At 39.8% G+C, this 22,323-nt stretch overlaps 1 protein-coding gene and 1 long non-coding RNA gene across 2 annotated transcripts in view; one reads left to right on the top strand and one right to left on the bottom strand.

The window, feature by feature from the left end:
• LOC119886301 overlaps positions 1–10,693 on the bottom strand; it is a 32,319-nt gene extending 21,626 nt beyond the window's left edge. The window contains exons 1-3 of the long non-coding RNA XR_005441465.1: positions 10,309–10,693; positions 9,863–10,075; positions 8,837–8,910 (exon numbers count right to left, since the gene is read on the bottom strand). This is a non-coding gene — a long non-coding RNA (uncharacterized LOC119886301). The remainder of the gene's footprint in view (positions 1–8,836; positions 8,911–9,862; positions 10,076–10,308) is intronic.
• Positions 4,734–21,809, top strand: si:ch211-286o17.1 (hematopoietic progenitor cell antigen CD34). Its single transcript, XM_038696948.1, has 8 exons — positions 4,734–4,949; positions 14,001–14,093; positions 14,666–14,877; positions 15,626–15,718; positions 17,012–17,132; positions 17,472–17,524; positions 18,399–18,548; positions 20,406–21,809. The coding sequence occupies exons 1-8, from the start codon at positions 4,865–4,867 to the stop codon at positions 20,586–20,588; spliced, it is 990 nt and encodes a 329-aa protein (XP_038552876.1). The 5' UTR covers positions 4,734–4,864; the 3' UTR covers positions 20,589–21,809.
• Positions 21,810–22,323: the final 514 nt, after the last annotated feature.

Here is a 22,323-nt window from a genome sequence, read left to right on the forward strand (position 1 = left end):
GTACACTTGTTATAGCACTATAGCACAACTTGTTTTTGAAAAGTGCTCTACAAATAACGATTATTATTATTATTATATATGTATGGGTTTTGGACTGCTGGTTGAAGAAAACAACATCCACTGCCTCTCTCTAAATTGAATATGTTCAGATTTTGGATGGTTTGTTGGACAAAATAATTAATTTAAGACATCACTTGTTTGTTATTTTTCATGAAATGAAAACAATCATTAGTAACAGTCTTTAAATGCAGTAAAATAGGCCTACATTAAATACTACCTGAACAAAGTCTATATATAATGATCTGTTTTTGCTGAAACTGTCTTGCCTAAAGTCAGTGGTTATTTTTGAGGCTGCCAAGTGTGTGGTTGTGCAGGATAGCATGATAACTGTACACACATAGCAAATACAGACATCTTCTTTTTACATACTGTATACAGATGCTTTTCACTGTGGGTTGAGGATCCGGTGGGAGAAAAACCAGCAGGCACTATTAGTGGCTATAGATACAAATGTGTCATACCTTAGTTTTTTGCGTTCCATAATGTGCACTCCCTTTATGCTGTACAATCAATTATCAAATTCAAGCACTTCTGGAATGCAGGTATGTGGCTATTTGAGCTCCTCAAGCATCAGCCCTCTGCTGTTTTAATTAAATGCATGCTGCATTATCACACAATCAAACAGACACTGATATGTTTGTTCTTGCCAAGGACAAAAGACACCTGTCCAAACCAGGAAAAAAATCCCTGATGACTGTAGAGGGGGAAAAAAACAACAGCTTACAAATGACCACAGCTCTACAGTAACAACTTGTTTCAGGATTTACTGGATGAGCTAATCCATGACAGCATTTTATTTCCCCAATTTGCTGTAATAATTTCTCTTTTGTCCACTCGCAATGGCATTGTCAGTTGCAGACTCAGGTCATGACTGCCTTCATAACTCACTGCACAACACTAAGAGATGGACTCTTTACATAAACATAGGTGGAAATAGTTTCGATTCCACACAAATATACTGTATGAAGCAATAAATGAAGGGTTTAATGATGTACTGATGACGCTAATGTCCAGGGGGCAGATCTGGACAGCACACCAGTACAGTGGTGCCATCTTCTGGCCAGAGTTATTATCACAAGCATGACTCGGAAACGGGCTGACAGAGACCGAATGAGAATACTTCATTCATTGACTGGTTACATCAATTTGAGCACAAACTGGGGTGAGACAGAAGGATCCTTTGAGAGGCTGTGAAAATGTGATGCAGGAAGAGGGGCAAAGGTTGTCAGCGACAAAAAGTGTCTGTTTCGGCACTGCCGCCTGAGGGTGTGTGTGTGTCTGGTGGGTATGGAACATCTGCTGTAGGTCATGACACAGACATCAGAACCCAGACTGTACCTAGAGACAGTGAAGGAAACCTGCACCCTTTCTGTTAGGAAGAAGTGACTTCATCAAGACAGCACTTCTTTTCTTTCTACTTTCTTTTTTCTTCTTCCCACTCACATGAGGGCAGACAGCTCGCTGCTCAGCCCAGAGAGGTAACGGTCAACATTTGTTGCAGTTTGAAATGAAATCCCCTCCCACTCCTCCTCCTCCTCCTCCTCCTCCCAACCTTTCTCTCCCTCTCAGCTTCCTGTACTCATGAAATCACTTCAAGACAGGCTCCCTCCTACGAAGCCAATCCGTGAGCTTTGTGGGATATATGGCTCCCATTTTCAAAGCTCCATGAAATGTGTATTACAACGTGTGTAAGTTTCCGTGAGTCTGCATGTGTTTGTACAAATAAATTCACCAAAATGTAATTAAGAACAAGCTTTCAATGGGGACTTAAACATTTCCTCGCCGTTAATTTAGCAGAGCATGTCAACTGCTTTATGTCTATTACTGTGACTTATGTCAAAACAGAGCCATGAATCTCTGAGCTATATTGTTAATTATGGACGGGTGGCAAAGAAATTCTCTTCCCACAAAAGATTGTCACATTAGGAGAGTCAGTGTTTTACAACTTCCTGCTCAGAGCTTTGCCTGGGGCTCCATTGCTGGTGAACTCTTGATCTCATTGAATAAATAACACTGCTGGTACTGCAAAACATTTGGAAAAAAGAAAATTGTATCTTTCATAAGATACTGAACTAAAGCTTTAAATTCTGTAGACTGAAACAAAAAAGTGAGAATTTAATCCATGACACATTCAATTGAGAATTGCTCTCTAGTTAGTAAGGGAGATCTGTCATTTGAAGTAGCCTACTGATTCATCAGCCTAGCTTCAGTAATCCTAGGGGGTCCTATTAGCAGCTTTAACTTCCATTACAACAAAATAAGACTTCTTAGATAAAACACCAGTGACCTTTTGCCTAAAACACATCCAAATAGTAAAATATTATGGTCAGATGCAAGCCAGCTTTAACAGTTTGGCTAGTTTTACCCCAGAAAGTAATCAGTGATGCTTATTATTGATACGTTTAAATTTAAATACATTTCCATCACATAGGCTAGAGTCTAACCTGGAGAAACTGGTTGTAGTGCAAACCCATTATGAATCTGTTTTAATGGTGCATGCTCTTAGTATTTTTTTCAGCAGCTGCTTGTCCTTTAAACTAATGACAGACAATATGTTTTGTTCTTTTCTTTTCTGTTTGGGATCAGAAATAGGTGTGAATGCTTTGACTGTAGATAAGAAAAGAAAAGAAAAGAAAAGAAAAAAAGAGCATGCAAGGAAGAAAAATTGTATGTTGACAAAATGTTTGACAAGAGCTCAGGATTTTTGTGGTCTTTAAAGTATAGGGTAAATCTAAAGGGGACACCTCGTGAAAGTACAAGCACAGTGCTTCTCTCTTGATATTAAACCCAGTTGCCTCCATTCTCCTGAGATACCCCATCGTATATTTCAGAAGGCATTTAACACATATGCAAGGAACTAGCAGAGCAACCCTCAAATCAGGTAAGCTACACCAAAACACACACTGCTTTCAGAAATAATCTACAACAGCAGCAAATTTATGATAAATGTAATGTACTGAAGAAACAGTGCAGCAGCAAAAAGGTAAAGGGAGGCTGTATAACTCCATAAGCTGCAACAGATGTGCAGAACAGTCAATATAATATAAACAAATGAAGCCAGAAGAAGCCAGACCTATAGGCTTTAAATCACAGGATGTCAGTGGTAGAATGTTTTCCAGATCGGCTTTCTGTAAGAAGGAATGCACTTGCTGTCTGTGTTGGTTTCCTGCTCTGTGATCATGACAAGCTAATGTGTGCCACAGACCAAACACTGTCACAAAAGAAGGGAGAGATAAGGAAGTTACGTGCCCAATAGAGGAGAGAAAAGGAGTTCTGACTATCTTGTACACAAAGATGTATTATTACCTTTGAGTTACATTGAGGCGAGAATAAATGTAGAATTAAAAAAACACTTTCCCTATACTTAAGACTCTAAAATAGGTTAAAAAATGAAGGTACTAAGCCCCTTGTAAGAGTGAAAGAAAGAAAGGTACAAGGAGAAATATGCAAAGGAGAAAAAAAAGAGGCTGCCCTTTATTGAGGGTAAAAGGTTTGTGTGCCTTAGCCATCTGACAAGAAGCTGTGAATCACAAAGTAGCAGAAATACTTAACTAGCCAACAGTCTAATGAATGTTTTACTACGGTGACATGACTGCTGCTATCCAGCTGTGGCTGCTGTAATGGGCACACCACTGATTTTTCTCTTGGGGTTTTCAGCAAAGCTCCTCTTAAGTCACAGCGAGGGGCCAATTGCCCACCTTAATGCCCCGCTGTTTGAGCTGAATGTTTGATAGGGGTCTGGTAAGGAGGAGGGGTGGTAACAGGGAGGAAATTTGGTGTTGGGGGGGAAGGATGGGGCCGAAACAGGGACAGGGGAACTGTGGCCACTGGGACTGGTATCAAATTACAAGACCGTTTTTCAAGCATGTAAGATGTAGCTGTGTCCAGGTTACTTTTTTGGGCTTGCTGTTGTCACTACTTTTTGTTGCCTAGGAGGGTGTAGCTTTTTTTAACAAGTCATTTAGCATACCTTCACCAGTGGTTCCAGATGTGTGATTTACAGAGAGCATGAGAACTGCTAGCAAAAGAGCAAACAAATGTAAAGCAAAGATCCTAAAGTTACAGGGGGCTGGGTGCTTTCAGGACTCTGTGAAAGGTTTAAGCGGATCCTGTGGTGTCTTCACAACTGGGATGGCTGTTGTTGATTGATGGCCTTGCTGAGTGGTGGGGGCTTCAGGCCACTGAAATGGATTAATACCATTAGCATACACTGGATCACACTTTTGTTTCGAGCATGCTATTCTGCTCCACGGTCTACCTCAATAAGCCTATTAAGGGCCAGAGTGTCACTGCCTATTGTCAGCTATCACCTTTCATTGTGTAGTGGATTACTGCTCTCGTCCAGACAGGAGTTCGCAGCTCAAGCAGACACCAAAACATATTGTTCTACAACACACATCACACATTGCGTATTTAATGTATATGTAAGTATAAACATTGATAGGTATATGAAGAATGCTGCACATCAGTTTGTTTTTCTTAAATAACATCCAAAAAAGACCCCATTCTTCTCCTTCCCTCCATCTTACTTGCTTCGTCTAGTGCGTTGGGGGCACAGAGGAAGGGTTAAAGTAACCACTGGAAGACGGGGTGTAGGGCTTGGCCACAGTAAGGGAGGCCCAGCCCTACACCCCAGAAAGGGGGGGGCTATATAAAAACTGACAGAACACAAGTGCTGCTTTATCCACCCTGTCCCGCCCTGGGTAAGAGGAAACCCTAAAGTGCCCCAGCATAACCAGCTTTACATTTTCTTTTTCTGTCTTTTCACTCACACCAATCGGACGTGCGTACGTTCAAGACGAGGATGGCAGCTTCATTTGCACAGAGAACAAACGGGCCCTGCAAAATGTTGGCTTTTGCCTTTCTTCTCATCATCTCACTTATAAATGGTAAGTCGGGAAAAAAAAAAGCTTAATGCAAAGAGGGTCAACTTCTCAGCGATCGTATGACCATCTACAGGGAGAGAGGGAGGGCCAGGAGGGATGGGGTTGGGGCGGAGGAGTGTTTGTTTGAATGGTCTTTCAGTTGAATCCAGGTTTTAACCCTACAACCCTTTTACTCTCTGGAATGATAACACACTGTTTCCATACTAAAAACAAATCTATAACATGTGGGACTTGTTATGTTTTGAAAAAGGGTTTGATTATGCTTTTTCCTCATGTGCTGCCAGAAAAACATTACTTTGGAGTATACCACTGCAAACAAAGAGAACGGTTGTGTAATTATGTGGAGGCGTAAGGAATTCTTAAATGAGCATTTGAAGTGAAGATCTTAGTGTCGAACTTATGAATTTCCAGTTTTCTGCCAAAATAGAGCTTTCTGCATTTTCTCATAAACTCCCTTTCCTTCCTTTTTGCCTTTCACTATTGAGAATTAAACCATTTGTGAAGCTACCTCTGGAGCTATTTTTGCTATTTCACTGACCTGATTCCCATGATCTTCGAGGACTTTGAGAAATGTGTGTATTTATATTCAGCCTTGTAATGTAAGGCCAGTTGAAGCATGCGTGAGAGGAGGGTGTAGAGTTTGGTTGTTAATATGTATCTGAAACGTGGTTCTGCTAAAATAGTAGGGGCTTTAGTGAGGCATTAGGTAGGACTGAAGATGTTAAATTATGTGTAAAGACTGTGCTCTTTGTACAGTAAGAACCAATTAAAGAATTGTTCATCTGGAATGGAACAACCTCATCTATTGTCTATATTAAACCGATGCAACTCTACCACATCTTCACATTATCTTATCATTCTGAACCAATCAATAGGGTACGGCATATTCAAGTTCAGGTTGTTTGTTTCTGATTGCATAATCAAATTTTGAGAACGGTTGTGTAATTATGTTGAGGCAGAGGGAAGTGTTAAATAATTATCTTAAGTGGAGATCTTAATTATGAACTTATGAATTTACATTTTATGCCTTTCACTATTGAGAATTAATTAAGGGAATTACGTGGAGAAAAAACACATCTGTGAAACCTTTTAGATAGGTGAGCCCTTTCATTCATGAAGCTCAAGCTCAAATCAAAATAAACACAAAGCAAGACCAAGATTTCAAAAAATGTAGCTGAGAATGTACTACAGCTATTACTCTCTGTTGTGGCTGGAAATGAATCACACACTGGGCTGCTTAATTTAAACCTTCTGTCTTGCTCATGGGCTATGGTTTTTGGGAATGAGATCATCAGCATCTGCACATGCTTTGTAAAATAAAACTACCTTGATATCATTTCAACCTATACTGTAGATTCTGAATTAAAGGCAGCAAAACCTGCTTTTGGGATGTGCACTGCAATTGTTATCTTGTCTGATGAAATAAAAAATTCCACAGATATCAGATATTATAGAGATAGGAAACAGAGCAAAGAAAAAGAAGATCACTTAAACTATATTTGAACTATTCGATAAAGCAGCTGTCCTCCAAGTCAGACAAAAATCACTCATGCTGAATTGTCTTGTCAACTCTCAAGTGGGGAGCATGGCAGAGTTATGTAAGTAGAGGAAAGATGGGCTAACTGTACAACTTTACTGTGATGAGGTCAGAGTGTATTCACAGATGTTGGGGAGCGTAACGGTTACCCAGACAACCTGGAGGGGGGTTGCGGGAGCAGAGGCTGAACAGGAGATGATCAGAAACATTGGGGGAAAACCCTGTTGAGAATGCTTAGCAGACTGCTTTTAGAAAAGCAGTGAGGGGGTGGGATGAAGCAATGCACAGGGACTGAAAGATGCTTAGATTTATTTTGTTGTCAGTGGCATGACTGGAATGTCTCACTATTGGAAGGTTGTAGTTTAAATAACTGGAAACTCTACATCTAAATAATTTCCGTAATACAGTTTAAGCTCTGTGAAGTGGTTTTAGGAGGCTCTGTAGTTAAGCGACAAACCCTGCCAACCCTGCTGCCAACCCCAGAGTATATAATTATGTAAATCATTGTTTGGGTAGTACCCATTGAAGTAGCAGATCACAGAATCACAGATACACCGTCAACCACGGAGCATTCATTCCCTTTCATGAAGAAAGTAGCACAAAGTGAGCCAAGTCAAATCCCAGAGTTAAGTCCCCCAGTGGTAGCAAGTGGACAGTTGGACCGCATACACACATAAGATCCTCATTGTGATATTGTTTTTCTTCCTCTCCGAATAGGAGGTAGGCTTTTCCACTCAGCTTTTCCAGCTTTTCTAATCTTACGACTCTATTTACTCTATGTGTATTCACATAAGCGTTGACATGGTATAGCCAAACAAGCTCCTTTATCAAACAACCAGAAGGGGCCAGTGTGACCTGATCTATAAATTACATACATGGAAGGGGAAGAAAAGTAAAAGCCAGAGTACCGGTATATCAGATGACAGCACGTACTGTAAAACCTCGAAATGGAAGCAACTGATGTTTCAAAAGCAGAAAACAAATCTTTGCGTGTCAAAGTGCACTCTAGTTCAGTGTCTTAATGGGCTATTATGGGTTGTTTTTCAATACCCTCCCTAGATGTGCAAACAATTACTCTGGTAGATTTTTGAAAGATAGAGCATGTCTCAAATTCCCAATGTTGAGCCTCTGAGCAATTGACGCCCAAATCTGCCTCACTCTGAAACAGTATCCCCTAAAAGTCTACCTGCATACACTCAAACCAGACAGGCTCATTCAAGGTAATGCGCAAGACAGTTAAACTGTAGTGGGAAATTGTGAGCGTGTGTGTGTTTAGGGGGTGTGGTGATATAAGTTAAAATTGAAAGCAGATTTCATGTTTCCTGGCTGTGGTCCCCAGAAACAGGCATCATGCTTTCGATAAGGAGCTACAGTGACCTCAGGGTTGGGTTGGGTGAATGCTGCAGCTGTGCAGCATTGGGTGAAATAAGTGCTGCTTACACAGGCCTGATTGAAACCATGAGATCCAGTTGCTTTTCTGCCAAGAGAGAAGAATGGGCCGGGTTCTGCCATTAATCGCTGTGACAGGAACGACATGGGAGGGGGAGCAGGGGGGGAGGGTCAAGATAGTGGGGTCTGCAGTCTGTTGTTTCAAAGAGGGTAGAGTTGCAGAGCATGTTTAACCCTAAGGGACTAAGCTCCAATGTCACATTCTTCAGCACGCTCTCAAATTCAGATTCTTTAAGAGAAGCAGGATGTTAAAACATGAAAACACTCTGTATTAAGAAAACACCCCGAATGAATGATGCTTTCATTAATGCAGACTACCATCAAGAAAAGCCAAAAGAGGTAACCACTAATGGGCTGAACAAGAAAAATGTTTAAAAATGTTAGATTATTTAAAAAAAAATAAGATAGCATGTTATCTTTTGCAATACATTGATATAATTTCACAATACAAACATGTGATTAATGATCTGCACTTTCTCATAGTGCATTTTGAAAGGATTTTGAAGAAAGTACATAATTATGGGAGGCCAGATTCAGAAACTTTAAATTACAGGTATTATAGAGATATTGCACATTGTTTTGTCTCCACCTTCTATTCAATTTTGAAAATCCATGTTGGCATGAGTGCGGGAGGGTAGGGTGGAAGAGGTGTGCTCTTGAATCAAATTTCTATCCAATTGATGTCAGAGTGATGTCAGAGAGCCTCTAAAGAGATACATTAAAAATTGGAGGCTGGGCCAGGGGCAGCAGAAGAAGGAAGATTCCACTTCATAGCAGTGTAATTAGGCATTTTTGCCATTTTTGTTTAGTATTACATAGTTGAGGAAATTATGAAATAATTGTATATATTGTGGTACATTATACATGACATACAATCACAGAGCAGGGGCTTTGAGGGACTCACATGCTGGGCTGTCCATGCTGCTCCTTATCACAGATCCCAATCAATCAACACTGTGCACGGCATCCATACATATACTGCAGACAGATACAAGAGGAATATATTTCCAGGACATGTAACACTGATAGAAAAGATGAGGTATTATGTCTTGACAGTGTTTATAGAAGCTGTCTTGGGTGGATAGGCCCTCACACTCTCAATCAAAACAGTTAGGACATCTACAGTACATTCAGCTATAACACCAGTAAAAAATAGGGTTTAGTGCTTATCAAAGCTGCAAACGTAATTTGTGGATAAAAAGATTTGAGATACATTATATAGCTTAACAGTTTTCAATGAAAAGACTAATTTGCTAACTAATGCTTGTGGCACCTTGCTTGCTAGTAGAACCTCAGTCATTGGGAATTCGACACGGTGGTCCTCTAATGTGCGCGGACCATTAACACCTCACCATGCCCCATTACACAGCAAATGGTTTCCCCCAACAGAAGCAGGGGAGGCTGGTGGCCCACAGTTATAAAGCCATATGTTGGGGGATTGTCCTTCCTGGACATGTAGCTTAGGACAGCTCTGGAAGCCAGGCTGTGACTGAAGGCCAAAGCCATAGGATGGTATACCAGTTTCAAACATCCAACAGATAGTTCATGTTTCATGTAAGTTTGCACACTGAAAGATGTACAGTAGTTGCAGAAAAATGGGGGCAATGGCTGCACAACTTCTTAAATTTGAAACAAAGAAACTTTTCATGAAAATCTGTCTATCCATTAGAGGACATAAAACAAATCTGGCCAGTGAAGAACTCTACTGGTAGAGTCTTCACACTTGAAGTCATTATAAGAGGCACATAAATGCAAAAAAGATGTGCCTTCATGTGGAACTTGCGCATGTTTAGCCATTACATACATCATCCTTACCAAGCTTAATAGGGCCAAAGGAGGGAAAGTAGCTGTTACTATATGGCTCTTGGCATGTTGCTATACATTACAATATATGGTGTGGGAGGTGTGAGGGCTGAAGCCTACATCTCACCTCAATAGATGCCTGGGATTAGCTGTGCGTGACTGGGATAAGGGCGAGCAGACAGGGAAAGTTGGGAGGGAGAAGGGCGTTGAGCTGCAGGCTTGTCTTCTTCCAAAGCCTGCCACATTCCTCCATCCAGAGCCCCAAGAGATGAGGGGTGTGGGGTAGAGCAATTCCAGACCACAGCCGTCACTCAATATGGTGGGAAAATCAGGGCCCAAGCTGCATAACATATGGAGTCAGTGCTGATCAGTGTTTGTGCAATGATAGCAAGACGCACGACTGATGACTGATATCTTGGCTGCTTTTAAATAAAATAAAATAAATAAATTACACAAAAAGAAGGAAATGAAAGACAAGTCTGGTATAAGGTTTTGATGCGAGGCTCAGAGGCTGTGAACGTGTCTGATGCACAGTGTGGAATAGTTCAGTGAACATCAGTGAATATGCTTTACCTGTGGCTCCTGCTGAGTGATTGATTGGAGGGTAGAGGGCAGAGAGGTGGTGATGGGTTCAGAGTTCACATTGGCAGGAAGTGTGCTGACCTCACGCAGGGAGCAGGAGAAACACCGGGGACACCACTGTATCAATTACAGTACAAAAGGCACAGGTCAAGGCAACAATCTTATTTCAAAAGGAAAAAGAAAACTACTTGCACTTTCTCTTGTCTTCATACACAGTAAATACATATTACCAAAGCACACAAGAATTCATGGTTGTTGTCTAACAAGCCTTGAAAAAAAATCAGTGTGTTTGCCTGAAAGTAAATTAATAATAGCCAGGCTTGAGGCTTTTAGGTCTACAATCAAAACAAAACAATAAAAGCTAGTGACTCAGATCCTGCCGTTTCTGTCAGTGTTGGTCATAATAGGCAATTATATGCAGAGGTTTCATTCCATCTGGGCGCTGGTCTGTCAGGACAGTTTGTTTGTGTGTAATGAGTGATGGCTGGTCAGAGAGCTGGACAAGGTTTACTGGCTGTGTTGGCTGTGTTACAAAAACAGGCTGTGTGTTATTGTGTCTGAAGCTCAACAAGCATGTTTTGCTTTATGAAAATGTAGCAGCCGCATTTACAAGTGTGCTTGAGGTGCCATGACATCATTAGCACAAGACTAGTAAAATGAGGTTGCTTTTTAGAGTATGGATTGTATACATGGGAAACGGTGTTAAAATCAAGTCAATTCCTCTCCATTTTAGAAGGAAATGAGAATTTCCACTCACTCCACAATAACTCCCCAATATCCCACCTGAGACTGCCCCAAAACCCAAACTGTAACTGAAAACTTAACATACCCATCAGCCACAGACTTTATTATTTTACATTATTGACAGAGTTTTACCCTCCAGTCCACTACAAACACATTTCAGCCTTTGCACTCTCGGACTTATGTGTTACACTTTTGTATGAGAAAACCTAATTTATGCCCAGACATCTCACCCATTTTGCACCTCATCCTTTCTGGTAAAATAAACAGACGGACCACCCAGGCACAGGTGAGGAATGGCAGCTGTAGGCTACAGGCCACAGACCAGGGGTATAATAGACAGATTTTAGGTTAGGGAGTCGTTGACCTGTCACTGGTCCACACCCACCCTAATGCTCCTTATAGTGAACCAGAGACACCAAGGATAGGGAGACGAGACACTAAATTCAACAACATTCTGGCCTTTTAATTGAAAACTTAGCCTACAAGAGAGCTTTCTCGCTCTTTATTGTAGGTTTGACACTGGTAAGATGGTGCAAAACTGCCTAGAGGTCAGTGTCTCTGATGTATTTTCTCATTTATTTGAATAGTTAAAAAGTGTGGGTTTAGTATAGATACTGCATGACAGACAGCTGTAATGGACAGTTGCTAACACTGAGCGTGGCAGAAGACCTCCTCAGAGATTATTGCCCCACCTGTCACCATGGCACACAGTGTTTACTCTGTACTTGTGGCACCTGTCTGTCACATTGATTTATCAAAGGAAGCTAGTGGACATGTGTCACAGTGCAACCACTGTGTGAATGTATCTATCTCATGTGTGAAGTGGTGACTAGAGACAGTCACCATGAAGAGACAAGAGTTAAATGGGGGTGAAAATCAACTCAAGGAGGGCAAAAGCGACAAAAATTCAAATGAACTGGGATTAAAACATTCCAAATATGTTCCAACAAAAAAACATTTTAATAATATTGGCCCAGTCTGTTTCAAGTGGGATGGGTAATCTCATGATCGTTTGTTATTGCAAGTGATATGCAGCATGGAGTAGGCAGTATTAAAATGGTTTACAAAAATCAAAGTTGAAATGTACCTTTACCTTTCAGTTTTTTGCATTTCACCGAAGTAGTATATAACATCACTATTAAACTATAAAAATATGACAAAAAATTACTTTGCTACTCAGATTACTAAGCATAAGATAAATAAGTAAGACATTATTATCATTTAATTGACACGTTGTCAAGCTGAGTTTTCTGGATTGACTTCTGAATCCTACCTTTGCAATTTGACCTGAGCAAGTCATATCATTAAAGGCCTCTGGCTCATTTAGAGGATAAAATGTAGCTTGGAAGTTAACCAGGTTATTATATCTTCGAAGGTGAACTAATTTACAGATGAAAGAACCTGACTAGAAATATCCTATCGAGACTTAATTTAGTGTTGCAATATATCAAGGACTCTTCCCCCAAAGTCATATGACTCCCTGAAAATGGTAAAATGGCCTTTTACATTATTCAAAAATTTGGAAAAAGTGATGTTTTCAGTGGCATCATTACCTGCCACCTTTCAGCAGCACATTTAATCAGGGCATTTAACTGTTTAACAGAGTTGATGGAAAATCATTTCACTCACATTAATATTTCAGAAACTTATTTTGATTATACCATTTATGCCTAAGCTAAAGTGAGTCATTGTTACCACAGGCTCTTTTGAAAGATTGCATTTCAAAGTAATTGACTTCATGACGTGATCTGTGGTTCTCAGAGCATCAGTTCTCTTCTGCAATATATCTAATCTTCCATCACTGCGGAGGCCTCTTGGGACGCAAATAAATCTTACTGTAAGCACAACAAATAGCTTTAACACACTGAATGAGTTCATGCATGAGGATGATAACTGATGTTAAGATAGCACACTGGTGAAAACTCCCAGCTATGGTCCACTACCTCACATTACAACTTTATTAAATCATGAACAATAATGAGTTGGTGTGAGATAATATAAGATAAGATTCCTCTATGCAGCTGCACTTAAAACAACGCAAGATGCTTTTATAAAAAAAATCAGTCTGAATCACAAAATGGGTTGCCACACACAGGAAGATGCCAGACACCCCATTGTTGAATTTGTTTTGATAATTAATGTGATGATTGATCACTTTGGTAAATGTGACCTTGCAGTGTGCAATTTAACACATTGCAATACACTGGGTACTGAATTTGAAAAAGAGAGTTGCCTTGTGCAGCTTTAAAAGCATGGACAATTTTTCAGTTAAGGCCATACACAGCAGAAGCCCGGCTGCTTTTGCTGCTGACCTGTAACAAAGAGTGTTTGCAATTAATGTCACGATTGAATGTTAATTGTTAACGTTTTTTTTTTTTTAAGCCAGTATCTTAAGTGGAGTTTGGCATAAAAAGTATTCCAGATGCCAACAGACAATCACAAAGAGGCATTTAAAAGCAAACAGAACTCTTTGCTCTTTGCTGTGACTGACAGTTCATATCAATCTTTGTCTTGTGAACTACACCATTCTGGTACACACATCACATAATATCTTTATAATATTTAAAATGTTAAACATTTGGCACAAGTCCATTATATAGCTAACAGCATATTTGCTATGAGCTGACAAATGTCCCTGAGAAGCTCACAGCATTTGTCCCATTTGTGGGAGTGAGCAGGAGGTCAGAGATTTTTCCTGGCAGGACCAGTCCAGGTCTTGCACTTAGGAATGGTTTATTTGCTCAGGCTGTGCAGAGGAATTAGTCTACCAGTGGGTTATTAATTACTGACATTCCTCTGTGCTGAGACTCATTAATTTAAGGCCACACCATGAGAGTTGTTGAAACATTTATGTGCACAGCACATCCACAGATTGAGTGTTAAAGCTGATGTTTCAAAATTTCAAAACATTTACATAACACCATATTCTGATTTTACAGCAGGAGTCACGGCACAGGGAGAGAACGCAACTGCGACACGTTTGACATCACACTCAGACACACGAGGAGACATGATTCCACTTGGAGATCCTGGTAAGAAACACTGACTAGCCCTGCCATACATGTATTAAAACATTTTGTACGTCTATTATAAATTGATTCATCAGCCCAACCTATGTATGTGTGGTGACTGAATTAACTTTACTAACAAAATGAATGTATAAAACCCTCCCTCTGTCAACACAGCCAAGCCCAACCACATGTCGCTACTAATAGACATCTGCTTACCACCACTACAATTTTGTTTTAATGACACCATATAATTCAATGAATCAAACATTTGAAAGAGTGTAGACAAAAAAAACCACAAAACCAGACCAGAGCAACAGTACCTTCATTAAATAGAGGAACATGAGGAAGAAAGTTTTACTTCCACTTACATTTCTGCATAGATATAGTAACAGATTTGATTCCATGTGGTCCAGAATATTACCTTCAACTTCACTTTTCAGAATCAACTGTATAATAACCTCAGACCTCTCATATGTACATATCAACTTTGACACCAAACCTCAAAGTACATAAACTGTAAAGTATATGAACTGCTTCTGTTGCTAAAAACTGTTTTAATTATGTAACAAATTCACAATTAATTGCTTTTTCAGTGTCAAAGGATGAACAAGGCCAAGCCTTGGTTTTTCCTACCATGCAGACGACAACGTCTAAACCTGCAGAAGAGGCAGGAAACAATGAGGAAAGCAGCCCTGCAGCTCCAGAGAAGCCAGATCAAGGTGGAACCGACTCCACAGTTACTCTGGAACAAGTGACCCCAGCACCTATACCTGCCAGAGGTGACGGCCCCAAAAACATACCACAGGTAAGAAAAAGAAATCCCTTCAGATCATTCAGTCGGTCATAAATATACAATTAATACACATATATGAGGTTACTGGTTTGGATAAGCAGTCTGTCTGTATGTGTAGGGTTACACTGAGAAAAATATATTATCTGAAAGTACCAGAACAATTTTACAAATAAAAAAAGATATCATCCTCTTTAAAGTTTATTTTAAATACAGAGCTAAGAATAACAATCAAATACTAGTAAACTCATAGCATTTATATTTAATCAATATTATTTTTTAGTAGTCTTACATTACACCGCTCCCCCCCCCCCCATCAAATGTGAAATTACACCACTATTTGCCTTTAGTATTATTTGCATAGGAAAATAATGTTAAGTGGCACTTGTTTAGTCTTGTGTATAAATGTTGGAAAACTGGATACGAATTTGGAGTGAAGTATTGACCTCAATCCCATAACCTCTTTGATTTTCTGAGATGGTCAAACAAGTTTGATATTAACCTACATGCTGTGCTGTTGGTATGCATTTGGATTTCCTCTAAGATTGTTTAAACTAGAATAAAAACATAAAACAATAGATTATGCTTATAATAGACAGAGCAAATCAGAGGCAGTCGGTTGTAATTATCCACCATACTGTGTGCTGTTACATGTTAAAAGCGCTGGCCTCAAACCTAATAATTCTGTACAATTTCAATGAGCTTCAATGAGTAAGAAGGGAAAGTCATGGGATAATTAAGGAGTTTTGGTTTCTCTCTGCAGCCGGTGCCACGGGATGATGTCAACTGTGTCAGCAAAGAGGCGGTCAAGGACAGAAACGCTGTCAGTCTAAAACTCAAGGCCTCCTCCAACTGTGTAAGTTCAGAAAAAAACATCTTGTTCTGCCTATTAATGTCTTTTATATGTAATTACATGTGGTATTGAATTATATTATATTATGTTTGTGTGGCAGAACAGAAAAAATATGCTTAATCTTACAGGGCCATATCAGCTGGCAGGAGTGCAGTATATCCACATACATACACATTTCCACACAAACTATTAACCTATAGCACCAGAAAGGAAAATAGTCTGTAGCTTGGTTTTGATGCCATCTCAAGTTACAGCTTGCTAAACATGAAACTCAGCAGAATTATCATCTACATTCAATAAACCCAGACCTACTATATAATTTGGCTGGATTGTTTCCCCCTTATTTATTCTGAAGAACTTGATTATTTTGGCTCTACCCAACCTAATGTTTAGCCATTACTGGAAGTTTGACGTGTTTTAAAAGTTTTGTCTTAATTAAACTAATGTTAATATAGGTTTAGGAGGACTAAACATATCTAAAATGAACTCTGTTATGTAATTTCCAAATAAATAATGGTTTAATCTCAGTTGGTGCAACCTGCAACCCTATATGCTTGTAAACTACTACATTATTATGTAATATAGTATTGCTCAGGGAGGAGTAATAAAGCCCTGAGGAGGATCTCAAGGCTTTGACGCCTGTGTTGTTTAAGGATTTGTTCAGTTATGGCATTTGGTATTCCTGATTTGAGATACTGTATGAAAGGATGATTAAGTTGTAAATAAAGCAGGTCTTGTTGAAAGCTCACATCCAGCAGAGGAATGCAGGGGCTTATCTAGTGTCTCAGCGAATGCAGTGTTGGTGCAATACTAGTTACTAGAAAATGTTAAGACCAAATGTCTTCATGTATTAAAAACACAAAGAACACACAAAGGGCTTCTTAAGACAAAGATGTTAAGATAGATGTCACTGTGTCCTGCCCATAGCTGCACGGCCTTATAAGAAAGCCATCTGTCCACTCCTGAACTGTGATCAAGGGCATTTGCAGTGTGGCAGATTCTGATCTTTGGATCTGATTACATCACAGAAGAGAGGTTGTGCACAGGATTGTGATAGCCCTTATTGGATTAAAGACAAAGAAAGATAAAGGAACTGAGGATCAAGGGATTAGAGGTGGAACTGAAGGTAGGTGTTGTGATTTTGTAGGGAGCGATCATTTGGTATTTGTGATGAATGTCACATTGTGAAATTTAAAATCCAGAATTTAATTAAATTAATTTTTAATTTAATCCCTTCACATGTTGGTATGAAAGACATTTCACTACTAATCATCTTTCATGTTGTTTTCCTTGCAGAAAGACACCAAGATGAAGATTGAAAGTGTTCTGCAGGAGCTGTGTGGTGAGGACTGTAAGCTAGAAATCTTCCAGGAGGACAACTCAGATGAAATCCTTGTCTCTGGAAAGTATGTTGAAGGTTAGTATAGCTCTAGTGGTAATTGATGCGATAAAAAGAAGGACAAAGCACATTGTTACACCTCATAAGTCTCCAGATGATATTCAGTATATCCTGAGATGAGCAAGAATTATGAGGCCGCTTTGTAAGTTTTGTAAGGAGGAATATTTCCTGTAAACATTCATTAATATTGGCTCCATTTCTCCAAAACCCCAATGGACTGTTCTGGCATTTAAGATTGATTATATTTTTCATCACTATAGGGTACCTTTTAGTTAATTAGCATCTCTAATTCTACTTCTCTGTGAATAAGAATGTACTGTACCGGGAAACACAAATCCTTTTTTTTTTCATTTGCAGGTGATGTTGTGGGCATGGCTAACAAGTTCAACAACGACAACATCAAAGATAAGGTATGGTATCACTATTATATTGTAGAAATACTCTACACACAGTATTATATACAGTATATATTGGTATTAAAGTAGTAGAATAGTAAACATACATACTCACTCACAAACACACACACACACACACAGAGTAGAGTCATGATTAGGTGTATGACTGTGATTCTCCTCTAAATGCATTACTGTTTATACCTTATCTATGGGCATGACCAAGGCATGGACCAAGCTCATACTCAATATCATGTCCAGCCAATATCATCCTATGCACCATGAAGGGCTTGGAAAACACACATCCAATATTAAAACAGTACATCCACTAAAATCAGCCACCATAAATTTGGTGGTTGATTTATAATCAAACCAGATAGGAAAATACACAAGGGAGAAGAAAAACACTGCCTGAGTTCGTAGACTTTTCCAATGGCTTCAAGCTGCCAGGATGACAGTTTGTGTGACAAACAAAAAGCCGACAAACAATCCACTTGTCAGCTGCAGAACATTTTTTCTAGTACCCAGGGAACAATCTTGGGCTGTGGGTGTGCCTGTCACACCGCTCTCTGCCTCTTTGCAATGAACATACACCATATACTGAATGACCTATTAGCAATTTACCAGCCAGCCAAAGTTCTTTATTATACATTCTGCTCAGTGGTATCTTTTTGTTCTGACACTGCCTTGAAGTTAGAGGAAATGCTGCGGATTTGGTAGATGTTTCTCCATAAACAAATGCTTTGGGTGGGGTTGTTTTTTTTTATAACTTTCAGTCACAACAGACAACAGCAACCAGATAGTGACAATCTCCTGCCAGTATAACAACTGATGAACACTTGACTCATGTTATTTTGGACTCATGTTGTTTTGTTCTCATTTTTGTAATCAGACTAATGTGAAGGAGGCCATTCCTCGTTGGGGGAAGAACTCTAAGTTGGTACTAGTTTCCTTGCTGCTGACTGGCCTGTTACTGGCTGCACTGCTGGTGGCAGGTTATTACCTGAAGACCCACCGCAAGAACTCCAAAGGAGTCAGACTGGTGAGTAGATTAGAGGTGGTGTCTCACAATGTTACTGCTTAATGAGCCAAAAACTGTACTTGTTTATACTTCAGGAAACTTTTAAGTCAATTTTCTACAGATAGCATTGACATCTTCTTGTAAAGACACATACTATTACACATAGGGCCCGATTTACTAACTTCCAAATAAAGAGAGTACTAAATTGCGTGTGCATTCTAAAATATTGCATGTGCTATTTTAGTACCTGTTATGGGTGATTTGCTAAGAATTATTGCGTAGATGGACAACGGGAACAAACACAATGGAGGAGGGAGTATTTAAATGAGGGTTTGCATGTTTTAATGGTTTCCGCCATGGAGAGTCGGGAGGGAAAGCAGCCACAGCGTGAAAACCTTGGTTTGTTTCATTTAGTGCGCCCCGAGTATGTACTTTGGACAGCACACCTGGAAAAACTGCTTTGGGAAACCCCAGCAGAAACAGCTACAGTATGCTGGAATGATCCAGACGCGAGGAAATGCTAGCAGATTGTGCATCATCCAGCCAGTGGGAACAATCACTGACCGTCCGCACCGGTCGCTCAGCGATCTCCTGTCCCTGGCCCTGTACACACCCTCTCCGATACCTACAATGGGTTGTGTCGTTATATTACGACCAACAGTTGGTGATCGTTCCTTCTGGCTGGATGAATTTTACACATGATTCGTGCACTTCTGCAGCTGGGGGCTCTCTGCAGTGCCACGCAACTTTCTAAACTCTTCCATCTCACAGGAGAAAAAAAATCAGGTCGAAACAAAATTTGCTTTATTGGCATGAATGTTAATACAACAGTATTGCCAAAGCTAAAGGAAAATACAAAAAATATCTATTCATATAGTTCATCGAATAAATAAAATAATTGTATTTCTATATATTGGATATAGAATAGGCAAAGGCAAAAGCACTAAATGAACAACAGGTGCTATCTTGCACATTTGAAAGACATCACTCTGCGTGCACCCCGTTAGTAGATCAGCTTACTAATTTGCTAGTGATATCAAGTTTGCACACGTTTTTACTCACGCAAACCTTTAGTAAATCAGGCCCATAGTGTACTGACACAGACTATGTTAAACCAACATTTAGTAACCTTGTTACTGCCCCCTTTAGTGCTTTAAGTGCAAGTACAGAAAGGCATCGTGGGCTGCCAATAACACAACCACCTTTAATGACCTAAAATGTCCTAAATACATCGATTTGAGGTCAAAAGTATGGTTATCCTCCAGTTAATTCCTCACTCAATGGAGGACATGACTGACTCATATGTCCATTAACTCAAAGTAGCACTGAGTAATTTCTGCTTCTTTCTTCTTCATCCCTTTGCAAGGGGGCTACAGATGGTTTTAGGTTTGGTTTTGACCTCTCAAGCCCATGACATCATTATTTAAAAAGCTTTTACATATGGGGACACACCGATGTGATGGACTGGAAGGAGCAGATTGCCTAACAGCCTTTATTTGGTGTCTCATTCACTGAATATGTTTGTGTTACAGGCATCAAATATTATCCTCAAAGTTCTTGCCAACAGACAAAACACCTCACCAAGCAACAAAGTCACTTACAAACTTCTGTTTCTGACAGAAGCAAAGTAAAACAACAAGCACACATGCATACTGTTAACCTCCCAACAGTAAAGCAATTACCAAAACCCTTCGGAGTGCACACACAGCTGAAACCCATAAACCTCACGGCCACAAAAACAAATCCATTTTCAATCACACACTTTCTTGCTCGTTTGCGTGTCATATTTGAACAGTAAAAGCAAACTTGTTGGTGTTAAATGTGTATCTTAAACCTGCATGAGCTCTGACACCAGTGTTGTCTGTGTGCTTTTCATAGGCTGAATCTTTCCAGGTGGATGAGGAGAACCAGGCCAATACCCTGGTGTCTGTGGCTCCCCTGCCCCAGGAGCCCCTTGACAAGCAGACTGGCGAGTCTCCACCAGAAAATGGGACCAATCCAGCCCCCACCACTAATGGACACTCTGCCACCCAGAATCAAGTGGGTGACACAGAGATGTGAATCACGACACCCCAGACCTCCTGTTCTACCCATCACCCACTGGGACACACTACCCACAAGCCCCACTGCTGCCTCAGAGACTGTCCACACACTGAGACAAATTCAACATGAAACACAAAATACATTCACCTCCCTTTTCCCTCTGCTCAACCTGCATCTCTCGAGAAAATGATGACAATGATCCAGCTCATGACTATGATGACGATAATGACAATGCCTGTAATGTGAAAAGTTTAGAATCACTGGCCTTTGCTTGTGTCAGGAGGAGCCTGCATAGGCTCTGTTTGGGATTTGGACTGTTCAGCAGGGTACTGACCTGCCCTGACTTTAGTCTAGTTGTAACACTCATTGTAGAATTACCAAATAATGCTATATATGTGCTGTCAATCCCCAACGAAGCGGATAATGCTCTGTTATTTGAATCCACATCCACATGTGGTGCAATGAAACCAATGAAGTCAGGCAGTTGAAAGGAAATTTTTGTACTGTAAAAAGGACTGACACTCACTGCTTGTTTATTTTTTCCAATGTGATTCAGGAAATGTTTGTTTTTGTAGCCTATCTATTTGCCTTAAACTTGTTAAAGTGTGAAACAGGCAAAAAAAAGTGAACGAAAGAGACTCATCAAGTTTGAGTTTACTTTAATTTTCTCACAGATTTGTTACAAAAAACTTACCATGTTGTTAACGTTCTTCACAGAAACCAAAGAGCAGTTGAATAGAATTAGCAACAGGTAAGATATCAAGCAACAGGCATGTTCTTTGGTTCTACTGAGGTATTAAATAATTATACCAGGCTATTCATAACACGGAACTGTCTGCTGACGACTATTAGTATTTGCATCAATGATTTAGACTGATAAGCATAATGAATAAATAATGCTTTATAACTACTGACCTTTGGTCAAAGTTTAAATGGGATAGGTTGTTTTTTTAAACAAATGTCAATACTCTCCCTACTGTCTTTGGGAATAGTGAGTGGGGGTGTTAAACAAAATGCCTGCCATGAAATTCCTATCCATTCAGCATTTGTGCTCAGCATTCCCAAGTCTGCCTTTTCCTCCTTGTTGATATAAAACATTTTTTACATCAGGGGTACACATTTTCTAGTTTCTCTTTTAAACAACTGGCTGCTTTCATAATGTGCTGCATGTGTAAATAAACCTGCTTTCTCTGTTAGTAGTACCTGTGCCTGACTCATAAACTGTGATTGTTGCCAATATCTTTGTGGGTTGTCTTCAGCTTACTTGTGTCGTGTTTACTTGATTTATGAACAGACGCATACATTAAAATCCCCTACACACTCGTCCAGTAAAATACCCTTTTCACTTTATAAAATGCACAGCTGTACTCAGGAAAGCAATCAGTAGTACAAACAGGAATGTTCACAAACAATTTTTCTCCGAAGGAAAGGATGAAATGACAAACAGCTTAAGTACTTGCATGTAAATGCAACTACATAAACAAGCTGGACATGAGGATTCAACTCTGGATGGTACAGTGAAGTGTGGTCGTACTACATATCCAAGATCTATGGATCACCACTAGAGGCAATGACAAATAAAATGAGCTTCTTTTAAAATAGACACTTGAACTCATCATTCATAATGCACAGTCATGGTCTATTGAAATGCAAATCAATATTTTTACTAAGGCAGCGCAAGAACATAGCCTGCAGTTTGAATAATTTGAATGTTCATGGTAAAGCAAATCTGGTATACAAAACACGCCATTAG

This window comes from Micropterus salmoides, unplaced genomic scaffold (assembly GCF_014851395.1).
Source record: "Micropterus salmoides isolate LMB-PRFRI ecotype aquatic unplaced genomic scaffold, ASM1485139v1 Ms_hic_scaffold_4, whole genome shotgun sequence".
Classification (NCBI taxonomy): Eukaryota; Metazoa; Chordata; class Actinopteri; order Centrarchiformes; family Centrarchidae; genus Micropterus; species Micropterus salmoides.